The following is a 24,245-nucleotide window of genomic DNA, read 5'->3' on the forward strand; positions in this document are numbered from 1 at the left end:
GTGACAGAAGTTCACCGCAAGGCCTGTCTCTAAGTGTGAGAATATGTGTGAGAGGGTGTCTCTGATTGTGAGAGTGGGCGTGATAGTGTCTGTTGGGGTGCAAGAGTGGGTGTGAGAGGGTCTATGTGAATGTGAGAGTGGGTGTGAGTGTCTGGATGTGAGAGTAGGTGTAAGAGCGTGTCTCTGGCTGTGACAGTAGGTGTGAGAGTGTCTTTGTGAGTGGGTGTGTGTGTCTGTAGGTGTGTCAGTAGTTTTGTGAGTGACTCTGCCACAGAGTAGCCTCACCTACCCTTTTATCCAACAAGCGTCCACAGCTTTGCATGAAATATCTACTCAAGTGGCGTTCTTTCTACCTTCTTGGGTAAATGTATAATATGTATTCTACACTACAGCTGCACAATGGACCACAAGGAAATGTCACCACTGATCTTTGCGTCTAGCAATGTGATTTGTTCCTCGTGCATTTTCTCCATAATTATTTGATAACATGAATCCTCCTATAGAGAAGCCAACGAGACTACAAAGACATAAATCCCCACCAAACCAGGGTCATTTCTCTTTTTCTATATGAAGTAAGTGCTTCTATGTTTTGTGGAGATGTCCTCATATTCCTTGCCATCAAGAATGAGCCATAAAAATCAGTGGAAAATGCACTGAGGGGCCCTTTGGGAAGCTGTCCATCATCCTTGCAAAAAGGGGAAGACTGATGCATACTGCTAAGGTAGATGGTGCGGGGACAAGTGGGTGCAGCTTCTATGTGATTTGTACATTTGCATACTCTTAGCAATTTAAAGGGAGAACCATGGGGGAGCGCACCCTCCCTCCCCTGGCTGATTTCTACCCAGGGAACCCCATTCCCCAGGCCCAACACTATTCACTGGGATGGATAAGAGTATGCACTGTCCCACGTCCCTGGCAGATTTCGGCACTGGGGAACTCATCGTCTGGGGCCCACCTCTATTTAATGGGTGACGCACGCCCCCCCACCCTAGGACAATATTGGCCCTGGGGACCCAGGGCCTGACCATCTGTCCTATGTGCCCCATAGGGCACCCAGTGCACAATGGGACCCTGCCTCCTGCGGTAGTCAACATTGCTTTTGCACAGGGAGCTGCTAAACATGCAGCTCTCTGCCTGCAAAAGCAATTGTTTCCTCTCTTTCCCTGCCTACATCTCTACAGACAGGGAGACAAAGGAAACCTCTGCTTCCACAGTGAGAGCACTTTGACAGCTCTTGCCCACTGGAAGCAGTGTTTGCTCTGACATGGCAGGGCTGTCAAAGCTCCCGCGAAGTCGGAGCAAACAGCTGTGTCCCGAGGGTGGGCACCCCAGGGCATAGCAGGAGCCGGCCTTGGGGTGGCAGCCCTCAGGGCGATTATTGGCTCCACATGGGGGGCAGCGTGGCCCCCCTCCAAAGTTTAAATAGCCCTGGGGAGGTGGTGGTCCCCCGGTGTGGGGGGGGCATGGACCCCCACATATTTCTGTGTCGTCGCCCTGGGGAGGTGGCGTTCCCTGAGACTTACACAAGCCCTAGGAGGGGTCCTCATGCACCCCCTCCTCTTTCAAGCCCCCAGTCCCCCGGGACCTGGCCCACCAAGGGACACAATAAATGGGCATTTTAGCCCTGTCGGTGTCTGTTAAGAACCCCTAGACCAAGGCTAGGGGGTCAGGGTGATCCTACCCTGGACCATTTTCTTTCTTATCACTTTTTTTCTGGGATTCAGCTGAAGGCGAGTCCAAAGATGGCTGCCAACACTTCCTTGTTGAAGTATTGGCAGCCAATCAGATATTAGCACAGGGACCGATGGACCCACTGAGGATCTGCGTCCCTAGATATCAATACATTTTACCTTTAATATCTCAAAAACTACTGAACGGATTTACACCACATCACAAAAAGCACTCTTTCTAGACCAAGAGCTAGCTGCCAAATTTGGTGTAATTACATCCAGCTGTAGTCAGAGTCAAAGTATAAGTTGTAATTTTTTTTTGAAGATTTGTCAAGCGGCGCCAAAGTTATTGGCAAAAGAATAAACGTTCTCCCTATTGTACCCGGGTCCTAACTATTATAACTACCTACTTGTGAGCACTAATTAGTGTGTGTGTGTGTATCGTTTGATGAATGTCACAACATTTTCTAGAAAGGTGCAACATTTTGACTTCTTTGTGCATGGAAAGTTTCAGTGTGATCCCACAAGCGGCAGCCAAGAAAAAAGGGGGATCCCAAAATGCAAAATCCCCAAGCATTTTCATTAGACTTCTTTAAAACGGGCTAAAGCAAAAACTGCTGAACGACATTACATCAAATGTGGCGGGAAGCTAGACCCTGGTCTGCAGATTGTGCTTTTTGTGATTTAGTGTAAATTTGGTGTAAATTCGTACAGTCGTTTTTGAGAAATTAGGCCTAAAAAATTATTGTATATCTGGAAGGTTGGGTCTGCAAGAGTCCCACAAGAGCACAAATTAAAAAAAGGAGCCCTGTGATTGGCCCAGAGGCGAGTTTTCCCCGTAAGCCTTCACGCTCTTCCGACAGCTAGAGGCCCCTGCGAGAGCACTCATTGGCTGGCTGTTGGAGGCTTAGAAATTAAATGGCCGCCATTACTGTTCACTGAGTAAAATTGCAGGTGTTGTGAAAATGAAGTTGAAAAAGGTATATCGGGACCAGGAGAAAGAAATCCTGTTCTCCTAGATTTGGAGAGGTCTCTATGACATACCTACTTATGATGAAAATAAATAAATGTATATTGTTTTTTAAAGAAATTACAATCTTGTGGGTCTCTTTCAGGATCGTGAACAGTAAAAAGGAGTAGGTGAGCTGTCAATACACTCTATTAGAAATGGATATTGTAACCCTTATCATTGAGAGGAAGTGTGTAAGACATAAACACTGTGAAGAATAGAATGTAATTCTTAAAAAAAAAAGTTACAATCTTGCAAAACTCACAGGATTGCGAAAGATAGAAAGGGGTAGGTGTTTTTTTAATACACTCCAGTATACACACTGCCGGAAGGAGTGTTAGTGGACATGGTGTTTATCAGAGTTTAGTATTCATGCCTATCGACTAGGGAAGAGTTCTGAGTAGAGAGTTAAGACTCTCCCTACGTCATACACTAGAGGGGTGTCAGCAGAGAGGCAAGTCCCTCTGCCCCTCCACTACGGACACCTGTCATGTTAGAGAGAGATCTCATCTGGTAGGCCAGTCCTGTCATATACTCTACTACGCACACTTGTTATCCAGGAGAGAAACTGAAAGGATAGGCCAGTTTCTCCCCACATCCTACCATGTACACTTGCCATCTGACAGAGAGAGGTTTCAGTGTAGAGGCCAGTACCAACCTACACCCTACTATGTACATCATTCATCCAAAGAGACGTCTCAGTAGAGAGTCCAGTTCCCTATCACATCCTACTATACACATCTGTCATCAAAGAGAGAGGTCTCACATAAAAGGCCACTCCCTCTCTGCACCCTTCTTTATACACATGTAATCTTGGGAAGAGGTCTTAGCGGAGAGGCTAGTCTTTCCCCACACCCTACTACACAAATCCATCATCCAACAGTGAGGTTTGAGTGGAGGGGCACTCCCCTCCACCTCCCAAACCCTACTACACACACCCGTCAGTCCAGAGACAAGTTAACTCTATACAATACTTTAAAATTAAATTAATCACTGTACGATCCTGTGAACTTCCCGCAAGCGACTCGCGAGACTCTGCCAAGAGTAACAAAACACCTTAAAAATAAGTTCTTGTTAAAGCAAATAGTATACATTATTGCAAAAACTAATCACTCTTTTTCTGAATTATAATTACATCTTTAATGTAAAAAGACATACAAGACCCTTTAAAAGTCAGCCTTTATATTATTAATAAACTTGCTGGGACGATCTCTCAATGTGATAGTTGTCAGAACTGAGATGCTGGACAGTCTCAACTGAAATATTTTCTTACACCGTATTATACTCAGACATCATTTATTTGACTTTTTTTTTGCAGGCTGCCATGTTACAATAGAAAGCCATTCCCTGTCAAAAATGATGTGCATACACAGGATATATTCTTCAGTCAGTATACCATATATAAACTAAAAAAAAAAAAAGAATTTACTTAAATAATCCCATGAAATTCACTGAAAAAACAAAGGTTAAAGTAACATTCTAGTTAGGTGAAGTTGTCAGTGCAACATTAAAGTTTTGTACTAGAAAACACAGAAATTCACCAGTTATAGTTAGCAGAGCTAACTATAACTTGTGCCCCCGCCATACACTTCTTATGACCTCATATATAAAATCACTCATGACATATGCTATGACATAATTTCGACATCAGTGATGGCATCTGAAATGACATCTTTAATATCACTGATGACATCACCCAATGAGTGTGCTAGTTTGTTGTATAGTTTACATAATGGCTTTAACAATTTTTCATTAATATATAGTAAGTAAGTAAGTGCAAACTTTATTCGACTTTCAACAAGTCATAAAAGTATCAAATAAAAAAACACATCTATGTATGAGAACACAATAAATAAGTGAGATAATAAAAGAATAAATAGTAAAGATAGAAATGCACGTCATTAATTGATCTGTGTACAAGTATTTAAATAACCTTGATAAGTTTAGGCCAATACACCCATAGACTTCCTTACAATTAATACTGAACATAAAAAAATTGCAAAGATTCCACACATTTCGATAGAAGATAAAACCTGTAGGCTAAAATACGCACCATGACACTGGCGCAAGTTAATCAATCTTAAAAGAGGCAATAAAAAACGCTTTCTCTGTTTATCATAAAATTTACAAAAGAGGACCACATGCATCGTAGTTTGGGATGCCTTTGCGTCACAGGGGCATACTCTTAAGACTGTGCTCCAGTCATTCATAGTCAGAAAAGTTACTAAGCGATGGAAGGTATCTAATCGTAATGTGTGTGTGTATATATATATATATATATATATATATCTATCTATTATGCATAAATTCACTGAAAAAAAGAAAAGCTAAAGGGACGGTATAGTTAGGTGAAAATGTCACTTAAAGCATACTGTTTTAAACGAACAACACCACTGATTATTGAGAAAACGATAACTGGATAATTTTAAAGGTTTTGTTTGTTCTTAACAGTATGTTTTAAGTGACATTTTCATCTAAGTATAACATCACTTCATCCTTTGTTTTTTTTCCATTGAAATGCTAAGTTTAAAAAAATATATAACGTAAGATCCAATTACAATTCCTGACTATATCATCACTTTAATCTTTATTTTTTTCATTAAACTTCTTTGGTATTTTAACATAAAGTATAATATTTTATTACCATATGTAAAGCCAACACTCCCCGCACAGTGTCTCCAGACAGTTCTTGCAACCTATGCATGCAAGCAACCTCATGCCATGTATGACCTTCTGGCATGCACAACTTGTGTTTGCTCTTGCAGGTCCTGACCGCACTCAGGCAGACATACTGATTTTGTCAAAGATTGACAACATCAAAGTATAAAAATTGAGTCTATAGGCTTTTCAAGGGGTGAACATATTGATATACATAAAACATATCTGTCATCTGTCTCCTAAAATCGATATTTTTAAACTAATATATATTTCAGTATTTCACACAATGCACTGTTCAATAATAGTGATAATTATAACAATGTTTAATAATGTTTTAATAAGAAACATGTTTGTGAGTGTTTCTTCTGACATAGTTTTTATTATTATATTTTCTGGGCTGAAAATGTTAAAAGAAAGCTTCAGAAACTTATTTGTTTTAAATAAAACTAACTTGTCTCTGAGTCTTTCTTTTAACATTTTGTCAGACCACAAAATGAAATCATAAAAACAACTACAAGAAGGCCTTGCACTCCAGCTGAAGAGCACAGAGCTCCAGCTAGGAGTGCTTTTAAAAATGCTGACCTAGGAGACTTACCGTTTTGTTTTTATAATGTCGCTAGGGGTCTGCTCCTTTCCTTGCAGCACCCCACAAAAATATACTTGGTGGTGCCCCTCCCTATTCTAGGGCACCACTAAGCTAAAAAAATCCCTTGCAGGGCATTATGAGGCACTCCTTCAAGGAGCAGTGGATAATAAATTAACAGGCCCTGTCACTCATTTATTATTAATTTTCATGTCCTGAAACTCACCCAGGACATCCTTTTTTATAATTTTTGGGGAGGGGATAAGAAACCCCTCCCACTCCTCAACCCTTTATGAGCCCCAGGAACCCTAATCCCGAGGCCTTTGTGTTTTTTAATGGTAGGGGGGTGCGCACCCCCCTCACTGAGTCACTGCAGGCCCGAGAGCCTTTAGTTGTATTTGTGCTGTGGGGTGGCTGTGTATTGGTGACGGCTGGTAATTTTATTCTTGGAGAAGTGCTGGGGTGGTAGTTTAGTGCTGTGGGCTCCTAGTGAAATACTGTTGTCCTAATAGTGGGGGTGTTTTTGGAGTACTCTGGTGGTTGTTTGTTCCACAGTATGGAAATTGTACTCTGTTGTGGCAGTGCAGTAATAGAGCAGTAGTTTGGTACTTTGAGGTGGTAGTGCAATGGTGGTAAGGCTGAGATGGCAATGTGGTGGAGGGACAAGGAATGGATTAAGAGTAATGGTGCACTGGTGGGGGCCTATTTTACTTTGATTGATTGTGAAGTTGAGTGGGGATAATTCAGGCAGAGCTGTGGAACAATGGTACTGAGACACGTGTCAGTAACCTGATGGTAGCAGGTGGCAGTGTGGAACTGTGAAGGCTCATTCTGGTGAGGGCTGCTGTATGTTCATATGTGGTGCTTAAGCAGAGATTACAAATATATTAACACATCAAATATGATAATATAATTTTTATATGTTGTCATTTTGTGCATGCAAAATAGCTTTTAAGATCGTAAACTTGTTGTACGTGATTGTGTAATGGAAGGGACATTAGGGGACGTGGGGTTGGGGGAAGAAGACTACACACACACACGCGATTCGAGGGGGTTTTCTTTTTATTGTTATTTTTCATATTGAAAACGTGAATGTGTTTGTTGCTGAGGCCTTTATTCCTGCAAAATGTTTTTTTCCCAATTGGCATAGGCATGTCCCTAATGCTATTTTAGCTGGGCAAGCTTGCCCCCCTCTCCCATGTATTTGGAGTGTTTGTGGTGGTGGGGGGGACCCACACATGATGTATGGGATGATACGAACAATTATTTCTGATGGATACAACTACTTGTGGATTCCTCACCTTATGAATTCTCCCAAAGTGCCAGCATTCGATGGAAATGTTCTTCCTAGCTCCTCAAGTCGACAAGGACGTCACAATTGCACGGCTCCGCAAGGGACTCTGTCTAACGTCATCGGACCCATAAGAAGTCCTCGCCAGCGTGCTGATGTCAGTTCCCTTTTTTCCGCGCCTTCGATGCTAACATTTTTTTTCCTTCCTCTTGGCAGTTACTGTTTCGAGGAAATTGTTGTAGAGTGCTACAATGTCACCATCGAAAAAAATCAGGATTTTAGGCCTTATAGCGAGTGCGGGGGTCACATGTCAGTGACTGATCCGCATGAAAATTGACTGTGGTGCTTGAGCTCAGATCACGACGTGGAGGGGTGCGTGTCCTGCCAGCGGATGAACCCGAAGGCCTTGAAGGAGAGAGAGGCTAAGCTTTTCTTGGCAAAAGCTAAGGAGCAGAGTGGTCGTCGAAGGTCAAAGGCTAGAGACACTTTGTTGCATAGATCCTCGAGGTTACATAAGAAGCGACTCCGGCATGAATCTCAACGTTGTTCGTCCAGAGGTCTGTCTCGTTCTCCTCCGAGACGGGGGCCACACGGCGTGGGAGATCAGCCCTACAGTGTCTCATTAGCCTCAGATTTCACAGGCTTCTCCAGTGCCGACTTTAATTGAGATCTCCGAGTCCCCGGCAAGCCTAGTAGCTCATTTTTCTCCTGTATCCACTCATGATCAGGAGTCGGGTGTGCAAACATCGGATCCAGTCCAGCCACCTCAGGAGGAGCAAGGGTTTCCTGCCTTCCCGGCTCCAGGAGTGGATCCATTAGCATTCCTTAATGGTATGTTTAGCATATTTAACAGAGGTATGGGCTCCTCTGGTGTACCTGCTTGTCCCACGGGTCTGTTGGTATTCGTGCTGGGATCACTGGCGCCGTACAAGCAGGCCTCGTTTGTACCCTTTCTTCCATGTGAAGGTACTGGTTCAGCGTCGATGACATCGACACCTCTGCCCTGAACGATGCTGCCAGCGGCACCGATGGAGTCGATACCGGCGCCAGATGGATCCCGATAGGCACACAGTCTGGATTCGCCTCCCTCTCCTCTGCCAGGGTGACCTTCTACTTTGAAACCTGCGTCGTCGACTTTGGTAATCTCTCCGTCGATGCAACGTTTGGAGTACAGGCTGAGGTCAGGCTTGAGACTCTTGAGATTCCTGAAGGAGCAAGAATATCAACAACTATTGGAGGAAGGGGAAATTCCAGAGCCTGTAGGTGAATTTCGGGGCCTAGACTCTGCTAGTGGTTTGGATACATCCCCTGAGTGGGAGTTTTCATTCCCTGGAGGTGAACTCGCAGTGGAGGCAGCTTCTTAACAAAGTGTGAATTTTTGGGCTTGCCACTTCCGGCATTGGAGATGAAAACTAACATTTTAACTGAGGTGTTGCATCCATCGGCTATGTCTTCTGAACCTCTCCTCCCTTTCAATAATGCCCTCACTGAGCCCATTTTAGAAATTTGGAGGAAGTCTGTCACAATACTGGCGGTTTCCAAGAGTGTGGCCAGGGGGTACAGAGTACCTCCAGGAGATCCTCCGTTCCTATTACAGCATCCAGCGCCTGAGAGCTTGGTGGTGCAAGCCTCTTGTTCAGCGCGGTTGGCTCCTGGTTCGTTCCGTACAACTTCATCTGATAGGGAGTGTAAAATGTATGGAGCAGACAGCTAAGAAGTGCTTCTCCTCAGGCATTATGGCCTTAAAGTCTCTGAATGCTACTTGTGTGCTGGGGAGGTATATCTATGACCTAATGGACACGGCAAGAGCAGTAGCACCAAATTTGCCTCAGGATGTGCAGGGGCATTTTAATGAACTCCTGCTGGACAGTCAAGCGGCAGCAAAGCAGGTAATTCAATCTGGTTTGGACACTGCAGACTCAGTTGCCATGGCTATGGACGCTTCTGTAGCAACCAGGAGGCATGCGTGGCTCAGAGGTTCTGGTTTCTCCTCTAATGTTCAGCAACACCGATGGACCTTCCTTTTGATGGCTAGAAGTTATTTGGGACTAAAGCGGACTCAGCTTTGGAACGATTTAAAGAAAGCAGGGCTACTGCAAAATCTTTGGTTCTCCAAGCATCATTGTCTGCACATTTTAGGTCTTTTTGGAGGTTCAGAGGATTTGGCTGTGGGTGCTCATTTCGTGGAAGACTACAATCCAACCTCCAGCAGCCTACTAACCCTCTCTAAGGTTTTATAGGGGCCCAGGGAGGGTTAGAATGCTAGGAGCCACACTGCAGCCTTCCGCTTCATCCTCTTCCTCTGGGGGAGCCCCTCAAGGAAAGCAGCCCTAGTTTTCTCTCCATATTCCAGCATGTTTTACCCGTAGGGGGAAGGCTGTTACATTTTCTTCACGAGTTGGAGTTAATTACATGGGACTCTTGGGTGCTAAATACAGTGGGAAAAGGTTATGCCCTTCCTTTTTGGGAGTTTCCCCCTCCGTTCCCTCCCTGACATTCATTTTACATGGAAGAACATTTCCTGTTGCTTCAGCAGGAGGTGCATGCCCTTTTGTTAAAAGGTGCAGTGGAGTTGGTTCCAGAGCAGGAAAAGGGTCACAGATGAAATTCAAGGTATTTCCTGATTTCTAAGAAGGATGGTCGATTGAGACCTATCCTGGATCTGAGGATTTTAAATTGGTTCCTCAAACAGGCGAAGTTCAAAATGCTGACCCTAGCACAGGTGCTTCTTGCGTTGAACAGGGAGGACTGGATGGTGTCTATCGACTTACAGGATGCTTATTTTCATATCCTTATTCTGAAGTCACATAGGAAGGATCTCTTGTTAGTGGTAGGGTTCCAACACAACCAGTTTGCGGTCCTTCCTTTTGGTCTTACTTCCGCACCTCGAGTCCTCACGAAGGTGATGGCAGTGGTGGCAGTGGACCTCAGAAGGAACAGAATATCTGTATTCCCTTACCTGGTCGGTTGGCTGATCAAAGCCGGGTCCCTAGAGTTCGTGCTGCATCACTTGTAGGTGACAACCCAGTTGTTGTTCAACCTGGGCTTTACGGTAAACGTGCCAAAGTCTCACCTGGAGCCCTCTCAATGCCTCCTGTTCATATGGGCAGTACTGGACATAACTTTGAATCAGGCCTACCCTCCTCCACAGCGGATTCAGGCGATGATTCCAGTGTTTCAAAAGGGAGCAGCTGTTCCAGTCCTCAAGGTCCTACTTCTGATCAGTCTGTTCGCTTCCTGCATTCTATTGATCACTCATGCACATTGGCACATTAGGGCTCTCCAGAGGGGCCTCCACAAGTAGTGGTTTCAACACAAAGGGGATCTCGAGGAGTTGATAACGATCTCCAGAGATGCTGCAATGGATCTACGATGGTGGGCTGTGGACGGCAACCTTTCCAAAGGAAGGCCGTTTTGTCTACCACCTCCGGTGACCACAGTCATAACGGATGCTTCCACTCTAGGGTGGGGAGCTCATCTGGGGGACCTGGGCATCAAAGGCCATTGGTCTCCAGTAGAACAGATGTTTCAGATCAATCTGTTAGAATTGCGGGCGATACGTCTGGCTCTTAAGGCCTGCCTGCCGTCCATTTGAGGTCAGTCAGTTCAAGTCTTGACGGACAACACTACCGTGATGTGGTACATCAACAAGCAGGGAGGAGTAGGGTCACACCTTCTCTGCAGAGAGGCTCTGTGGTTCTAGTCCTGGGCACAGGACAATTGGATTTGCATAGTAGCAAACTCGGCTGTAGTTCTCAACTTACGTGCGGACAGTCTCAGTCAGCACTTATCAAACGATCACCAGTGGCGTCTCCATCCATCCAGACATACGCACACTGCCCATCGTTCTGCAGCCTCCAGTATCTGGTGCAGGGGACGTTGGGGGACGTGTTTCAGCTGTCTTGGTGCGACCAATTGCTTTACGTGTTTCCTCCCATACCCTTGATTCCTCGGGTCCTGAAAAAGATTCGCCATATCGGACTCAAGTCATTTTAATAGCCCCAGATGGGCTGAGAAGAGTGTGGTACACAGACCTTCTTCAACTCTCACTGTGACTTCCGCTCTGTCTCCCTCACAGGGTACACCTCCTCTTGCAGTTGCAGGGGCAGGTTTTACACCCGTTACCTCCAGAGCCTGCACCTACATGCCTGGAGATTGAATGAGGCAATCTGAGTTCCTTTTCTCTTCTTCCAGAAGTGGTGGATGTTCTCTTATCCGCCAGGCGCCACACCACCACGACTCTCTATGCCGGTAGATGGGCAAAATTTGTTACTTAGTGAGGACTGAGACAAATTGATCCCTTAAAGGCTCATTCATCTGATACTTTTCTTTTTGCCCTTTACTTGGCGCAGAAGGGTTGTGCAGTTGCGACAGTGAAAGACTATTTGTCAGCATTGTCCGCCTTTCTTTGCCTTCCTAGTCAGCCTTCCTTATTTAAGTCCCCTATAGTTCTTAGGTTCCTTAACGGCTTAACTAACAAGTTTCATCCCACTCAATTTGTAATGCCTCAGTGGGATTTAAATTTAGTTCTGACTTTTTTAATGGGTTCACCGTTTGAGCCTGTGCATTCTTGCCCGTTGATGTGTGAGTGAGCTTCAGGCTCATACTGTGAAACCTCCTTTTACAACCTTTCATACTGACAAGGTGGTGCTGAGAACAAGGGCGTCTTTCCTTTCTTAAGTAGTCACTCCCTTTCATCTGGGATAATCTATAACACTCTTGTGCTTTTACCCTCCTCCCCATCCATCAAAGGAGGAGGAAAGATTGCATCGCTTGGATCCAAGAAGGGCTCTGAGTTTCTACATTGAGAGGACAAGAGACTTTATAATTGATGATCAACTCTTCATTGGATATGTGGGCAAAATGAAGGGCAAAGCCGTCTATAAGAGAACCTTTTCAAGGTGGGTCATTCTTTGTATAAAGATTTGTTATTCACTAGCAAAGAGGGTTTCTCCTGAAGGTATTAGGGCCCATTTCGCCAGGGCTAAGTCTGCCACTTTGGCTTTAGCTAGAGGTGTACCAGTTGTTGATATTTGTAAGGCAGCAACTTGGGCTTCCCTCCACATTTTCGCAAAGCATCATTGCTTAGACTCGGAAGCTAGGAGGGATGGATGGCCATTTTGCACGTTCTGTTTTGCTGGACTTCTTGGTTTCACAAGTGGGGCACCCACCTCCGAGTGAGGGACTGCTGTGAGGGACTGCTGTGGGATTCTATTCATAAGGTGAGGAATCCTCAGGTAGTTGTATCCATCAGAAGAACAAGTTACTTACCTTCGGTAACGCTTTTTCTGGTGGATACAGTAGCTACCTGTGGATTCCTCACAGTCCCTCCCTCCTCCCCGTTGCCTGTCTGGTCATACGAAGACTTTGTTTATTATAAAATGTATATATTTTTGTATTTTTGTTTATTTATATATATATATATATGTATATATATTTTTTTCTTTTTTTGGGGGGGTGGTGGATTGGCACATGTTGTGCTTATGAGGTTGGTATTCACCTCTTCGCCCTGAAGGCACGTTAAGAAATGGTGAAACTGACGTCAGCACGCCGGAGAGGACTTCTTATGGCTCCGATGACGTCAGGCGGAGTTGCATGCGGAGCCGTGCAATTGTGATGTCCTCGTCGATGTGAGGAGGTAGGACGAAACTCTCCATCGAATGCTGGCGCATTGCGAGAACTTATAAGTGAAGAATCCACAGGTAGCTACTGTACCCACCTGAAAAAGGGTTACCGAAAGTAAGTAACTTGTTTGTTCAAAACTGTAACTGACTAACTTCCTTCATTACACAGTGTTGTTACTGTATGCAATATGTCGACTTAAGGATTATACAAAATTCCATTAAACATAAAAAAAAACAGATCTTAACCATGTCAATATTAGGAAAACCTTAATTCATAACTCTTTTAGAGAAGGTATTTGTGTATTTTTCCATTTCAGGCAATGACCTTTCTGACTGGAGGTACTCTAATTCTGTCCACAACTTGATCTTTGAAAAGATGGAAATAATTGGCAAATCATCAGCATAGTTTTAAAAGCTTATAGTGAAATATATTAGGACTCATAGAAAGGTAGAGGGTATATATCAAAAGCAGTGAGGGAAAACACGGCCTATGGTGGTCCATGTTCCACTGCTAAAGACTCTGACTCTCAACCCTTGATATTATTCCGGCTTTCCTCTCACAAAGATAGAATGCCAGCCTATTACAGCTGCAGCAGACGAGCTTACAAAGCTCCTGGCTCTATTCAGCAGAGAGAAGTGATTCAAACTCTCAAATGTTGCCATTGATTCAAGGAGCATCAACAGAGGAGATTCTCCATTGCAGAAAACTGTTGTTATGTTGTCCACCTCATGTCCATCTTCTCTGTCTTCATCCACATATTCTTATCTTCCATTCCACCCATTGTCTTTGAAACAGAAATGTTTTTGGACTATCAATATTTGTTAGTTTCTCTATCAAAATTGCAGAATTAATCTGAATGAGGAAGAAAATCTGCATTGCTTGATCATCTTCCAAAGGGTGACCATTAAACACTCCAACCACCTATTTAAAATTAATATGAAGATGTTGTTCATATCACATCATCATCATCATCTTCACCTATCACCTTTGCATAAGGCTTATGATGCATGAACATTAATGGGAAATTATATGTCAATACCTAAAGTGTATGTGTGTATGTCTTGTAATCCTTATAATTTTATGTGAGTAAATGGCAGTTTGGAAAATACTCATATTCGCATTTTGTTATTTTAGGAAGTTCTGTTGAAATCTGTGGATTTGAATCGTGTTATCAAACTCTTAGAAGATCCATTGTCTGTAAGTAGACACTACAAATGAATAATTTACTACATTAGAGATTGATCTGTATTTTGATTCACAGAGAAACAAAATCTTGCAACAATCCGAGAATTCTCCTCTGCTGAATGCTTATCAGTAGAAGTGAAACTAGAGAAGTCAAATGTCTAGATAACTAACATAATTTACCATTCTTTTGGAGACAGAATAACCTTAGAAGATCAGCCTGTAGAGTTCATTACTGACAAAATGTTCTACTCGGATAATAATGCATTCCTTTGGGATTTCAGCACTCATTATGCAGATAAGGATGGCATAGGAGTCGCCAGTTATCTGCATTCCTATAAGTTAATATTCTTTCTCAACTATCCTACTTCTACACACAATATAGGTTCTATCCTAGAACTCATAGTTGTATGGGAAGGAATGATCAAGTCCAAGATTTCCAACCAAATGGAGTGGTCAGATGGCTACTTTATTCCATTAACCATAACTTCACACAAGTGAAGCAAAAGCAGATCATCTAGAAGACCAAAGCTTTGGGCCAAGGACATCAAAAACATCAACATCAATTTCCTTGAACAAACACGCCACTGATTGCCTTAAACCATCACCACTAAAAAGATGTTAACACACTAACTACATTGTACAAAGGCTCCATGCCCAACATCCTGAACTCCTTTGCACCACTTAAACTAAAAAGCAAAAGATCAGCTCAGTGGTTCTCAGAAGTATGAAATGACAACTGAATAGACTGAATGTCAACAACCCACCAGAGTGATACAAAAAAATCTACAAATTCTTTAAGGAAAATGTGTAATGGATTGAACTCTCATTGTCAATCGTTTCATTAGAAGAGGACAATCCTACACCAGTGAAGAAAACATCCTCCATCTGGTCTAATTTTAAAGCTCTCTCCAATAGAAATCATGCAAGTCATAATAAAAAACAAATCACCTTCTCATTTTGCAGAGGTTATAACCCACAAATCGTAAAGCAAATGAGGTGTTATTTACCTCTGTTCTGGACCCACCATATCAACATTTGGATTCGGCAGGGTACCTCCCTCATTGTGAGCCACCTGGCAGAATCTTTAAATGACAAAGCAGACAAACTCAGTTGGCGATGCCTCAAGGATCCCAAATATCAACTACTTCCTGACGTGGTGCAGGTTGCCTTCCTGCAAAGGGGAGAGCCCTGGCTAGATCTCTTTGCCACTGCTGAGAACGGGGACTGTCAACACCTCTGTGCACTGGAGTTCCCCAGAAGGCTGTTTCTCAGAGAAGCATTCTGCTTAGAGTGGAACACAGGACTCCTGTGTGCTTTCCCGCAGCTGCCTCTCCTGCTCCAGGTTCCTAAGAAGATCAGAAATGACCGGTCCCAACTAACGTTTGTGGCTGTAGATTGGGCCAGAAGAGTGTGCTACCTGAAACATCTGCCCATTAGTGTCTGTTCTTTAATCAGGCTGCCACTTCAGGAGGATCTTCTGTTGCAGCAGCAGGGCCCTGCTCCTGGACTGGTGCAATCTATACCTCCATGCTTAAAGATTGACAATTGACTGCTTCACTCTTCCTCCTGAAGTAGTGGATGTTGTCTACCGCAAGGCATCTATACAGAAATCTGTTTACACTGGCCGATGAGACATATTCATGACTAGGTGGTGTTCCTATCACACAGACCTTTTACAAGCAAAGGTGTCAGATGTTCTCCTTTTTGGGCTATCTTTGGTCCAGCAAGGACTTGCCCTGGGCACACTTAAGGATTACTTCAGCCTTTTTACATTTAGAAGACTAACCATACTTGTTTCAGTCTTCTGTTATGATAATTTTCCTTAAAGGTCTGGTTCTTATGTTCCCAGCCTGAACTTTTTTAAACCACAGTGGGACCTTAATTTGGTTCACATTTTCCGGATGTGTACTCCATTTGAGTCGCCACATAACTTCTGTTGTTTGCATCTACCTACTCTCAAAACATTCTTTCTCATAACAACATCAGCTCGCATGAGTGAGCTACAAGCTCTGTCTGTTCACCATCTATACACCAGCTTTTTACCAAATAAACTGGCGTTGTGAACCAGAGAGGCATTTTTACCAAAACTTTTGGTGCTGTTTCATGTCAGAGAATCCATTACCATTGTGGCATTATTTGCTCTGGCTGACCTATCAAAAGACGAGGAGAGATTCCACTGCTTGGATCCCAAAAGAGCTTTTTGCTTTTACACCTATCATACCAAACACTACAGAGTGGACAATCAACTCTTTGTTGTGGGTAAAAAGGTAAGGCAGTGCAAGAAGGATCATATCAAGGTGGCTAGTCCTCAAAAAGATCTTCCACATATAGGCCAAGAAGCAACCACCAGAGGGCCTGAGGGTCATTCGACCACAGGCTGTCACCTCTGTGTTGGCATACAGAGTGCCTGTACTGGACATCTGTCAGGATGAGACATGGGCTGGTCCACCGGGAAAAGCACTTTACCCATTCAGGCCTGCATGACTTTCCAGCTCTAACCATTCAACATACCACCACCAAGGGAGCAGGGAAAATATTGTTAGGGGTCAAGGACCACAAGTTCATAGGTTTACTTTGTTCTTGGGACAAGTAGGCCCAACCCTCCTGCAGCACAAACCCTTTAGCCGTCAGTTTACAGTACCACCTTATGAATCAGGGAAGGGCATTTTCTGCACCTAAAGTCATATTATTATCCATAGTAAGTACTGTTTGAACTTGTATTTATGGTCCATTACTGCAAAGCCTTTATTATTAGGGTGAGCATTTTAAGGAAATGTTGAAAGCTCAGACTGCAGTGCTGACACTGGTCCGGTATAACAATTTATACACACGTTTGCAAAGTTTAACAATGTGAGGCTATGGATAATGCTCCCAAAATGCTCACTGATTAGATGCAAATATTTGCAGAAGCTTGACAGCAAGATTGACGAGTCTTTGTTTTCAAATTAAATATTCACAAAAAATGCATCTAGAAAAAAATGTTTTGCTCAACTACTATTACATTTTAGGTACCATTTCTTTGAAGCCTCATCTTGCAAAATGTTTTGATGCAAGCCAGTACTCCAAAATATTAATATTAGAAAATTAGTGCAACCAGTTTCAACAAGATTATGTGAAACATGAAAGTAAATAATAGACAAAGCTCACAGGTCTGACATTGTTGATCAGCCTTTTGCTTTTGTAAAATTGCTTTTGACATGGTTTTTGTAGAATGTTATTGTTGTGGGAGATGCCAGGCCCTCACCATTATAACAAGCATTGGCTAATGGTAATAATATGTTAGTTGCAAAAACCACACGTTGCCACAGTAGTCCCTGGCACTGGCACTGAACAGAACTATTTTGTGTGCTGATATGCTCCTTGTGAAATAGCAGAATGCTGTCACTGAGAGTGAAGCCAGCCTATAGATAGAGAGCGAGCGAGAGAGACAGACAGACAGACTTTTAATACAAACAAAATACCTAATTAGTTCCCCATTTCTTAAATAAAGGCGCAGACTTTCATCCAAGATATATGCTCTTGCATTATGGCAGATTTACAGCTTTCATGAATTCACAATAATTTAGAAAAGTAGGCCATGAAATCATAGTCCTAGAAAACATTTGTGAACTTCATGTTAGCGCGAGCAAATATGCATGTGTAGATTTGCTCATGCGACAATCTGTTGAGCATTTATGATTTCACTTTCCCTCTAACCACTTTTTTACCAACCGTGGAGGAAGTTTATCTGCTGTCCTTGTTAGGTGTAAATGTCCAACCTTTTTCAGTAGGGGGGAAGATTAGAGAAGAGCTGGTGAAAGCCCCTAGAAGATGCAAGTTAGTAGGTTTGCAAAGACGCAAAAGTGCATTCAAACCCTGGAACTATTGCTTAAAGCTAACTCCAGCCCAGGATGTTCATCTGTGGAAAAGTGGCAAAATATAGGAATCGCTAGAATTCAAACCCTACTATAGTATGAGCCCTGGCATAATCAGAGATGCTATAATCAGAGCTCTTATATAAAGAGATTGCTGCAGCATTATGTGTCACTAAAAGATGAAGTGGATTTTTTTACAGGACAAGTAGATTTATGAAGCGACCTATCCCATGAACAAGTAGATATTTTATTAAAATCCACACCCAGGCAGGAGTTACAGCTTTGGTATTTGTTGACAGGGTGAGGAATCTGTAGTTAGAAGTATCCATCAGAAGAAGTTGGTTGCCTTCGGTAACTCTCTTTCTCATGGATACTCTATATACCTCAGATTCCTCGCTGCCCTCCCTCCTATCGGGATAAAGCTAACCTGAAGCCACACAGTGCCATCTACCGTCACACAGGAGCAATGATAATCAAAAAATCTCTGGATCCAGACTGGTGCCTGAGTGTATTCACAAGGTGAGGAATCTGTGGTTATATAGAGTATCCTATCCACCAGGAGTATTATCGTTGGTAAGTAGCTTGCTCTACACAACTTTCTCAGGTAAAAATCTATCTCTACTCTTTTCTGAAATCTTTGATTTGTTTTGTGAATATGAAACTAGGCTATGCTTACTGTGATGGTCGAGCTAAAATGTGCACTGTACAACACAGTATAACAAAATGGCAGTTTGTTTGAAATATGTGTAAATGTGGGATAATGCTACGTTTTAGTGATCTTCAGTCTGGTAGACAAACGGAATCCCAATGTATTAATAAACAATATTTTAGCATTGGTTAATGGACATGTGTAGATTCATGTTCACACTGCATATTAGCAATTATTAAGGCTTAAACATATGGATTTACGTTCTCAAAGAGGAAGACAGGTTTACCAAGCTGAAAATGTAACCATGCGCCTTCCTTTAAAATGTGAAGACGTACCAATGTACCCCGGTACCACAGTGGTCAGTGCTGATAGTTATTTTCTTTCAGTTCTTTTTCTCTACTTTGTTATAAGGATGTTGGTGCATTGAGCCATGCCCTTAAAATATATTTTCATGTAGAAAACGTACTTTAAAAAAAACTTTTTCACCTAATGGCTAATATATTTACCCAAATCTTTTGCATCAAGCACCACATATATTTTCTCAGAAGAAATTATTATTAATCTTGTAAAGCTGAACAGTGAATATTTTGATTTAAATTGATGTGTTGCTTGAGATTGTAAGTACTGGCCATGATCACGTTTTTTGATGCACTTGTTATCCGATACTTTTAACATGCTTTTTCCATGGCTGTATTTTTTAATTCACTTTTTGATATGGTATGTTGAGAAGAAAGCTGTTGGATCAGAAGTCTTATAAACTGAACTGTCAGGCCTGGGAGTTGGATGCCTCCATAACAGTCATGGCAGCTCTTATTCGATAGCATCCTGCTAATTCTTTGTTTCAGTAAATATTACCATCCAGTGTGGTTATTTTATACAATAATTGAAGTAAAGCAACGCTAAAGAAAGTTTGAAGGTCTGCGAACATAGCCCCACCTTTAGTGGGGCGAGAACACCAAATATTTGTGTGTTTTTTTAACATTATTTGAAATTATGGAGCCTGGGGAGAATGTTAATTCCCATTTCCTTTCAGTTGGTGTGGGGGGTACAACATAGTTGCTGCAAGGTTTATATGTGCCATCATTTCTAATATTTTGAAGTAAACAAATATTTTTTTCATTCAGATGTAATTTGTATGCACCACCTAGTTACAATGTTTTTTTTACAGTGTAATTTCACTGAAAGACATGTGCGACTACTCCGGAAGATAGTGAAATATTACCAAAACGGAGTTGTATCCTTTTCAGTTGACGTTTGGGAATGTAGATTGCGTACTATTGAGAATGATATACTTTTTCGTGTCTGTTATTCATTTGTGAGATTTTTTCATGCGTTTCTGAAATTATCTATTTTTTATAGTTCACTCTCACTCTCTTTTGCCTTTCTTTTAAAATACTTTGTTACGTTAATCTTATATATGCATGAGATGTTGACAGGTGGTTAGTTGTTATCGAATTATTTCAGATTCTGTATTTATAAACACCTTAAGCAATATGGACAACAATTGCTTCTACACATATTATATATATATATATATACTTTCATTTTTGTTTAATATAATACAGTTCATATCAAAGCTGAGCCTCAAAAATAAACCATTTGAATTAAAGGGAAGGAGGTGATATGGTTGTGAAATATCTTCCTCTGATGAAGGGATGTCATTGCTCATTGTCTCTGCTAATTTACCCCGCCCCCTGTTTTGGTGAGCCTTGTTTCATCATGTTAGCATTTAAGGGAAGGCAGTGTTTGGCAGCAGAAGAGGTGGGGAGTTCTCAGCTGAAGATGCTTGAAAGCAGCCCTCATTTGACTCAGCTTGAGTGATTAATGTTCTCTAAATGCCTTCTTCCTGTGCCACCTCAGGCACTGTACCAGTTTGGGGGAATTGTGTAGATTCCCCACAGTGTCTGGAAAGCTATTCCTTTAAACAAGTGGGTTCTAGATCCTATCTTGTCAGTATACAGTTTATAGTCTATCAAGAAACATTCTAGGTCTCTTGTCGAGTTATGATTATTTCAGAACAACCACACTCTGAGTAGAGGTCAGTAATTGAGAAAACTACACCCACATGCTATTTCACTTAACAAACTTTAAAACTCGAAATCTGCTAATACAATCGTCGTGAGTAAAACTGCAAAGGAATGGCCATGGATTTATTTGTGGTCTGCTTTACAACATTCAGAATGAGTGTCTTCAGGCCAGATGTGTAACAGGTTTTAGCATTCACAGACCTTTTTATTCAGTAAGTGATAGGGTTTGTGAATTTGTGAATACTAAAATCATTTTTCTAATCTACTAGACTCATTTAGCAAAGTGAAAATGAATTACTAAATGGTATAGAAATAGATGCCTAGTCTGTATTTGGAAGGGACGTTTTATGGGTGCCGCTTCCACATAACTATTCTGTATCATGTGTGTCAGTGGGTAGTGACCGAAATTCCAGCTGCAAACCATTGAAAAGTTACAGACTTCCTTTTTGGGTAGGTAACAAATTTGAAAAAGGGAAGCGGTCCCATTTTGACTCCTTTTCTTTTGAGAATTGGGATAAAAGTTTCAGAAGGAGTGGGCTGAAATTTAAAGAAAAAAATAGTTTTTTTTTTTTTTTAAGCAGCCCTGTTTCCTTTAAGAAAATCGGGTTGTTTTAAAAACGTTTTCTTTATTTAAATGCAATCACAGACATGGTGGCCTACCGTCCTTTTCAGTCCACCATCCCTGTGATTGTGGTCATTTGGAGTGGGTTACAATTTGCACCATATCTAATGAATATTAATTAGGTAGGTGGGATGCCCATTAGTTACTTTGCAAACCGACTTAGTCAGTTTGCCAAATCAGATTGAATTAGCAAAAAATCAGTGTGCAACTTCCGATTGCTTTTCGCAAATCCAGTTTTAGCAAATCTTGGGCATACATGACTTACTTCTGTTTGTCATGTTATGAAGTATCTAAAGCCTGACTAACCAATTTCTAGAAAACACAACTTCGCACAATTGCATTTTATTGGATGCGGACCATTAGATCGTCAGTACTGGTCCTGTCTTCTTGAGGCATAACGGGACTCAAGCTTTAGGCAAGGTTTATATCATGGTTGAAAACAAAGCTGAATGCCTCTATTGTCGATTTGGTAACTTAGAGCCAGATGCATGAAACCCCAGCAATTCGCAAATTATCAAGAAGGTTTACCCCAAGATGTTGTTTGGTCATGTTCTAAAGCCCTTGTATGAGACAGAAAAGTCTGCCTCGTAAACGGCCTTTGGCTTCCTTTTCTGTCACCACTAAGAGGAGCTTAAAAGGGCGTGCCCTCAGATTTGCGATTCAGATAGGGATGTGTCTGTGGCTAGAGACCATAGTTGCAGTTGCAAATGAATGATCCCTTACAGACCCCGAAGTGGGGTGGCAATTGATTCATAAACAGCAAACAGTTCCGGTGAATATGTTACCAGTAGTCCTAGAGAAGAAGACTGTGGACCTAATGACCACTGACAATGCCGATGTCTCCTAAAACATGAAACTTTTTTTAAAATTCTTTTTACAGCAGCACCTGTCCCTTCAATGGACATGGGCTGCTTTTGCAAACAAGCATTGCCAAAGCCAATGGGGGGGGGGCTTTATAAGGTGAGTGCTAAGCTATTGCCTTGGCTACTGATTGTTTGTCAAGCATTGTTAAAAAGTGATAGAAAAAAAACAAAATACAGGATGAAAGGCAAACACTTACGATATCTTGAAAATTAACATTGAATTGAACATTTTCAACCATTACAAAGGGCGTGGTTAATATGTCAGTTTTCACACAGGGAGCTTAGAATACAATTTATAAAACCTAGTTCAATTGATCCAGCTTGTAAATAACACAGAGGGTTAGTTGCAGGTACTTTAAAGAACATAACAACTATTTGAGGAACTGTCATAATGTAAAGGAAACTCTTGCTATTTATTTTCCAAGCAACTAGGAACTGAAACAGATGCTCCAGCCTGCAGCAGCCCAGGGAGCAGATTTATTATCTCTGGGATAAAATACATTTTCCGGTCATTCTTCTGCCTCAAACACATGGGTGCTGCAGCCTCTCCCTCCCCAGCACCAATAATGCTGCCTTTGTGTGCCGTGGCTTGAAATTTTATATAATATGTGGAAAGAAGGTGATTAAAAAAAAAATATTGTAAAATATGCACTTTTGACAAAGCTGGCAAACATTCACCTGTTGCTATGCTATTGTGGACGAGGTAGGAGGGGCTGACGCAGAGAGTACAATGTGTCAGGGATGTATGAGGGTGAAGCAGCATAAGGGGTGGAGCAAAAAAAAAAACATACATTCCCTTTGAGTGGTCAAAGAAAAAGAAAATTGCTGTTCCGTAATATGAGCTGATTAAGGATGTAAGCCATACAATCAAAAGGATAGTAATGAAGTTATGCTCCAGAAAAGGGTCAAACCCAAGGCGAAGAAGGAAACCCATCAAATAAGAAGCAAGCAAGTGAGATGGACAAGAAAGTCAATAAATGATAAGCAGTGGGATGACACAAAGTCAACTCTAATTACACAATAGATCTTAAACAACAGAAAGCGTGGAGCTGCCTTAAAAGAAGATCTAAAATTGCTTCATGTTTGGGAAAGCAAAATCAAGTACCGAGGTCTGCTGCCTTTTGCAGTCTACATCACTGCCTTTGCAGCTTCTCGCAGGGAGTTGCAGATTGCAACCTGACTAATTAATATGCACTTTGAGACCCCTGCAAAAGAACAATTTGGAAAACAAATGTATAAGTAGATGGCACCACTAGAACTAACTTCACCCATTACATGACCTCAGTGGCAGAACGGATGAGAACCAACTGCTTGAAACTCTGACAAAACAAAAGTACTGGTCTTCAGAAACACAAACTCCCCAGGAGATGCCACCTGGTGGTTGACAGAACTAGGACCAACACCTACACCCTCCGACCACTCTAGAAGTCTGGGGATCATCCTGGATGACAAGCTCAACATGATGGTACAAGTTACCCAGTGAGCTTTACCTGCTTCCAAAAATACCTTTAAGTGGCTTCCACAGAACACCAAACAAACCATTACGCAAACACTGATCAGAAGCAGGCTTGACCACAGCAACACACAGTATGCCAGAATCTCCAAGCAGTTCCTGAACAGACTTCAGACAATTCAGAACACCACCCCAAGACTCGTACTCAATCTTCCCTGCTGCACCTACTTCGAACCTCACCTTAGGGAGCTTCATTGGCTCTTCATTCACAAATGCAGCCAGTTCAAACTCCTCAAGCACACCTACAAAGCCTTACACAACACTGGACCCGTATACCTCAACACTTTCACAATCCACCCAGGCACCTCTCTCAGTCTCACTCTCACTTGTACACCTCCCCCCCCGCTTTCACAAACGTAGAGCAGGGGGGCGCTGGGTCTCCTACATCATGCCCAAAACATGGAATGACCCCCCACCCACAACATATCAGAGACTCCTTGATTCTAGAGTTACGCTAGAAGTGGAAGACCTGGCTCTTTAAATAATGCTGTGGGGACCATTCTCCTTTACCCCTCTCAAGTGCCTGGACACCCGCACGGGCAATTAGAGTGCTCTACAAATTGACATAACATAGGTTGAATCACAAATTCCATTCCCATTTGTAAACCAGTCAATGTGCAAATTGCACAACCCTGGTGTTGAATGGGATAATGCATCTAGCCATTTGGTTATCATTATAAAGAACAGTACTTTCTC

At 42.2% G+C, this 24,245-nt stretch overlaps 1 protein-coding gene across 2 annotated transcripts in view; it reads left to right on the top strand.

The window, feature by feature from the left end:
• CFAP69 (cilia and flagella associated protein 69) overlaps positions 1 to 24,245 on the top strand; it is a 340,683-nt gene that overhangs the window by 47,502 nt on the left and 268,936 nt on the right. Inside the window, exons 2-3 of one of the 2 annotated variants that reach the window (XM_069211560.1) lie at positions 13,971 to 14,033; positions 19,693 to 19,758. In XM_069211560.1, the coding sequence (XP_069067661.1) occupies positions 13,971 to 14,033; positions 19,693 to 19,758 (129 nt within the window). The remainder of the gene's footprint in view (positions 1 to 13,970; positions 14,034 to 19,692; positions 19,759 to 24,245) is intronic. The other variant, XM_069211561.1, reaches the window with a different exon arrangement.

The sequence above is a fragment of the Pleurodeles waltl genome, chromosome 10, assembly GCF_031143425.1.
Source record: "Pleurodeles waltl isolate 20211129_DDA chromosome 10, aPleWal1.hap1.20221129, whole genome shotgun sequence".
Classification (NCBI taxonomy): domain Eukaryota; kingdom Metazoa; phylum Chordata; class Amphibia; order Caudata; family Salamandridae; genus Pleurodeles; species Pleurodeles waltl.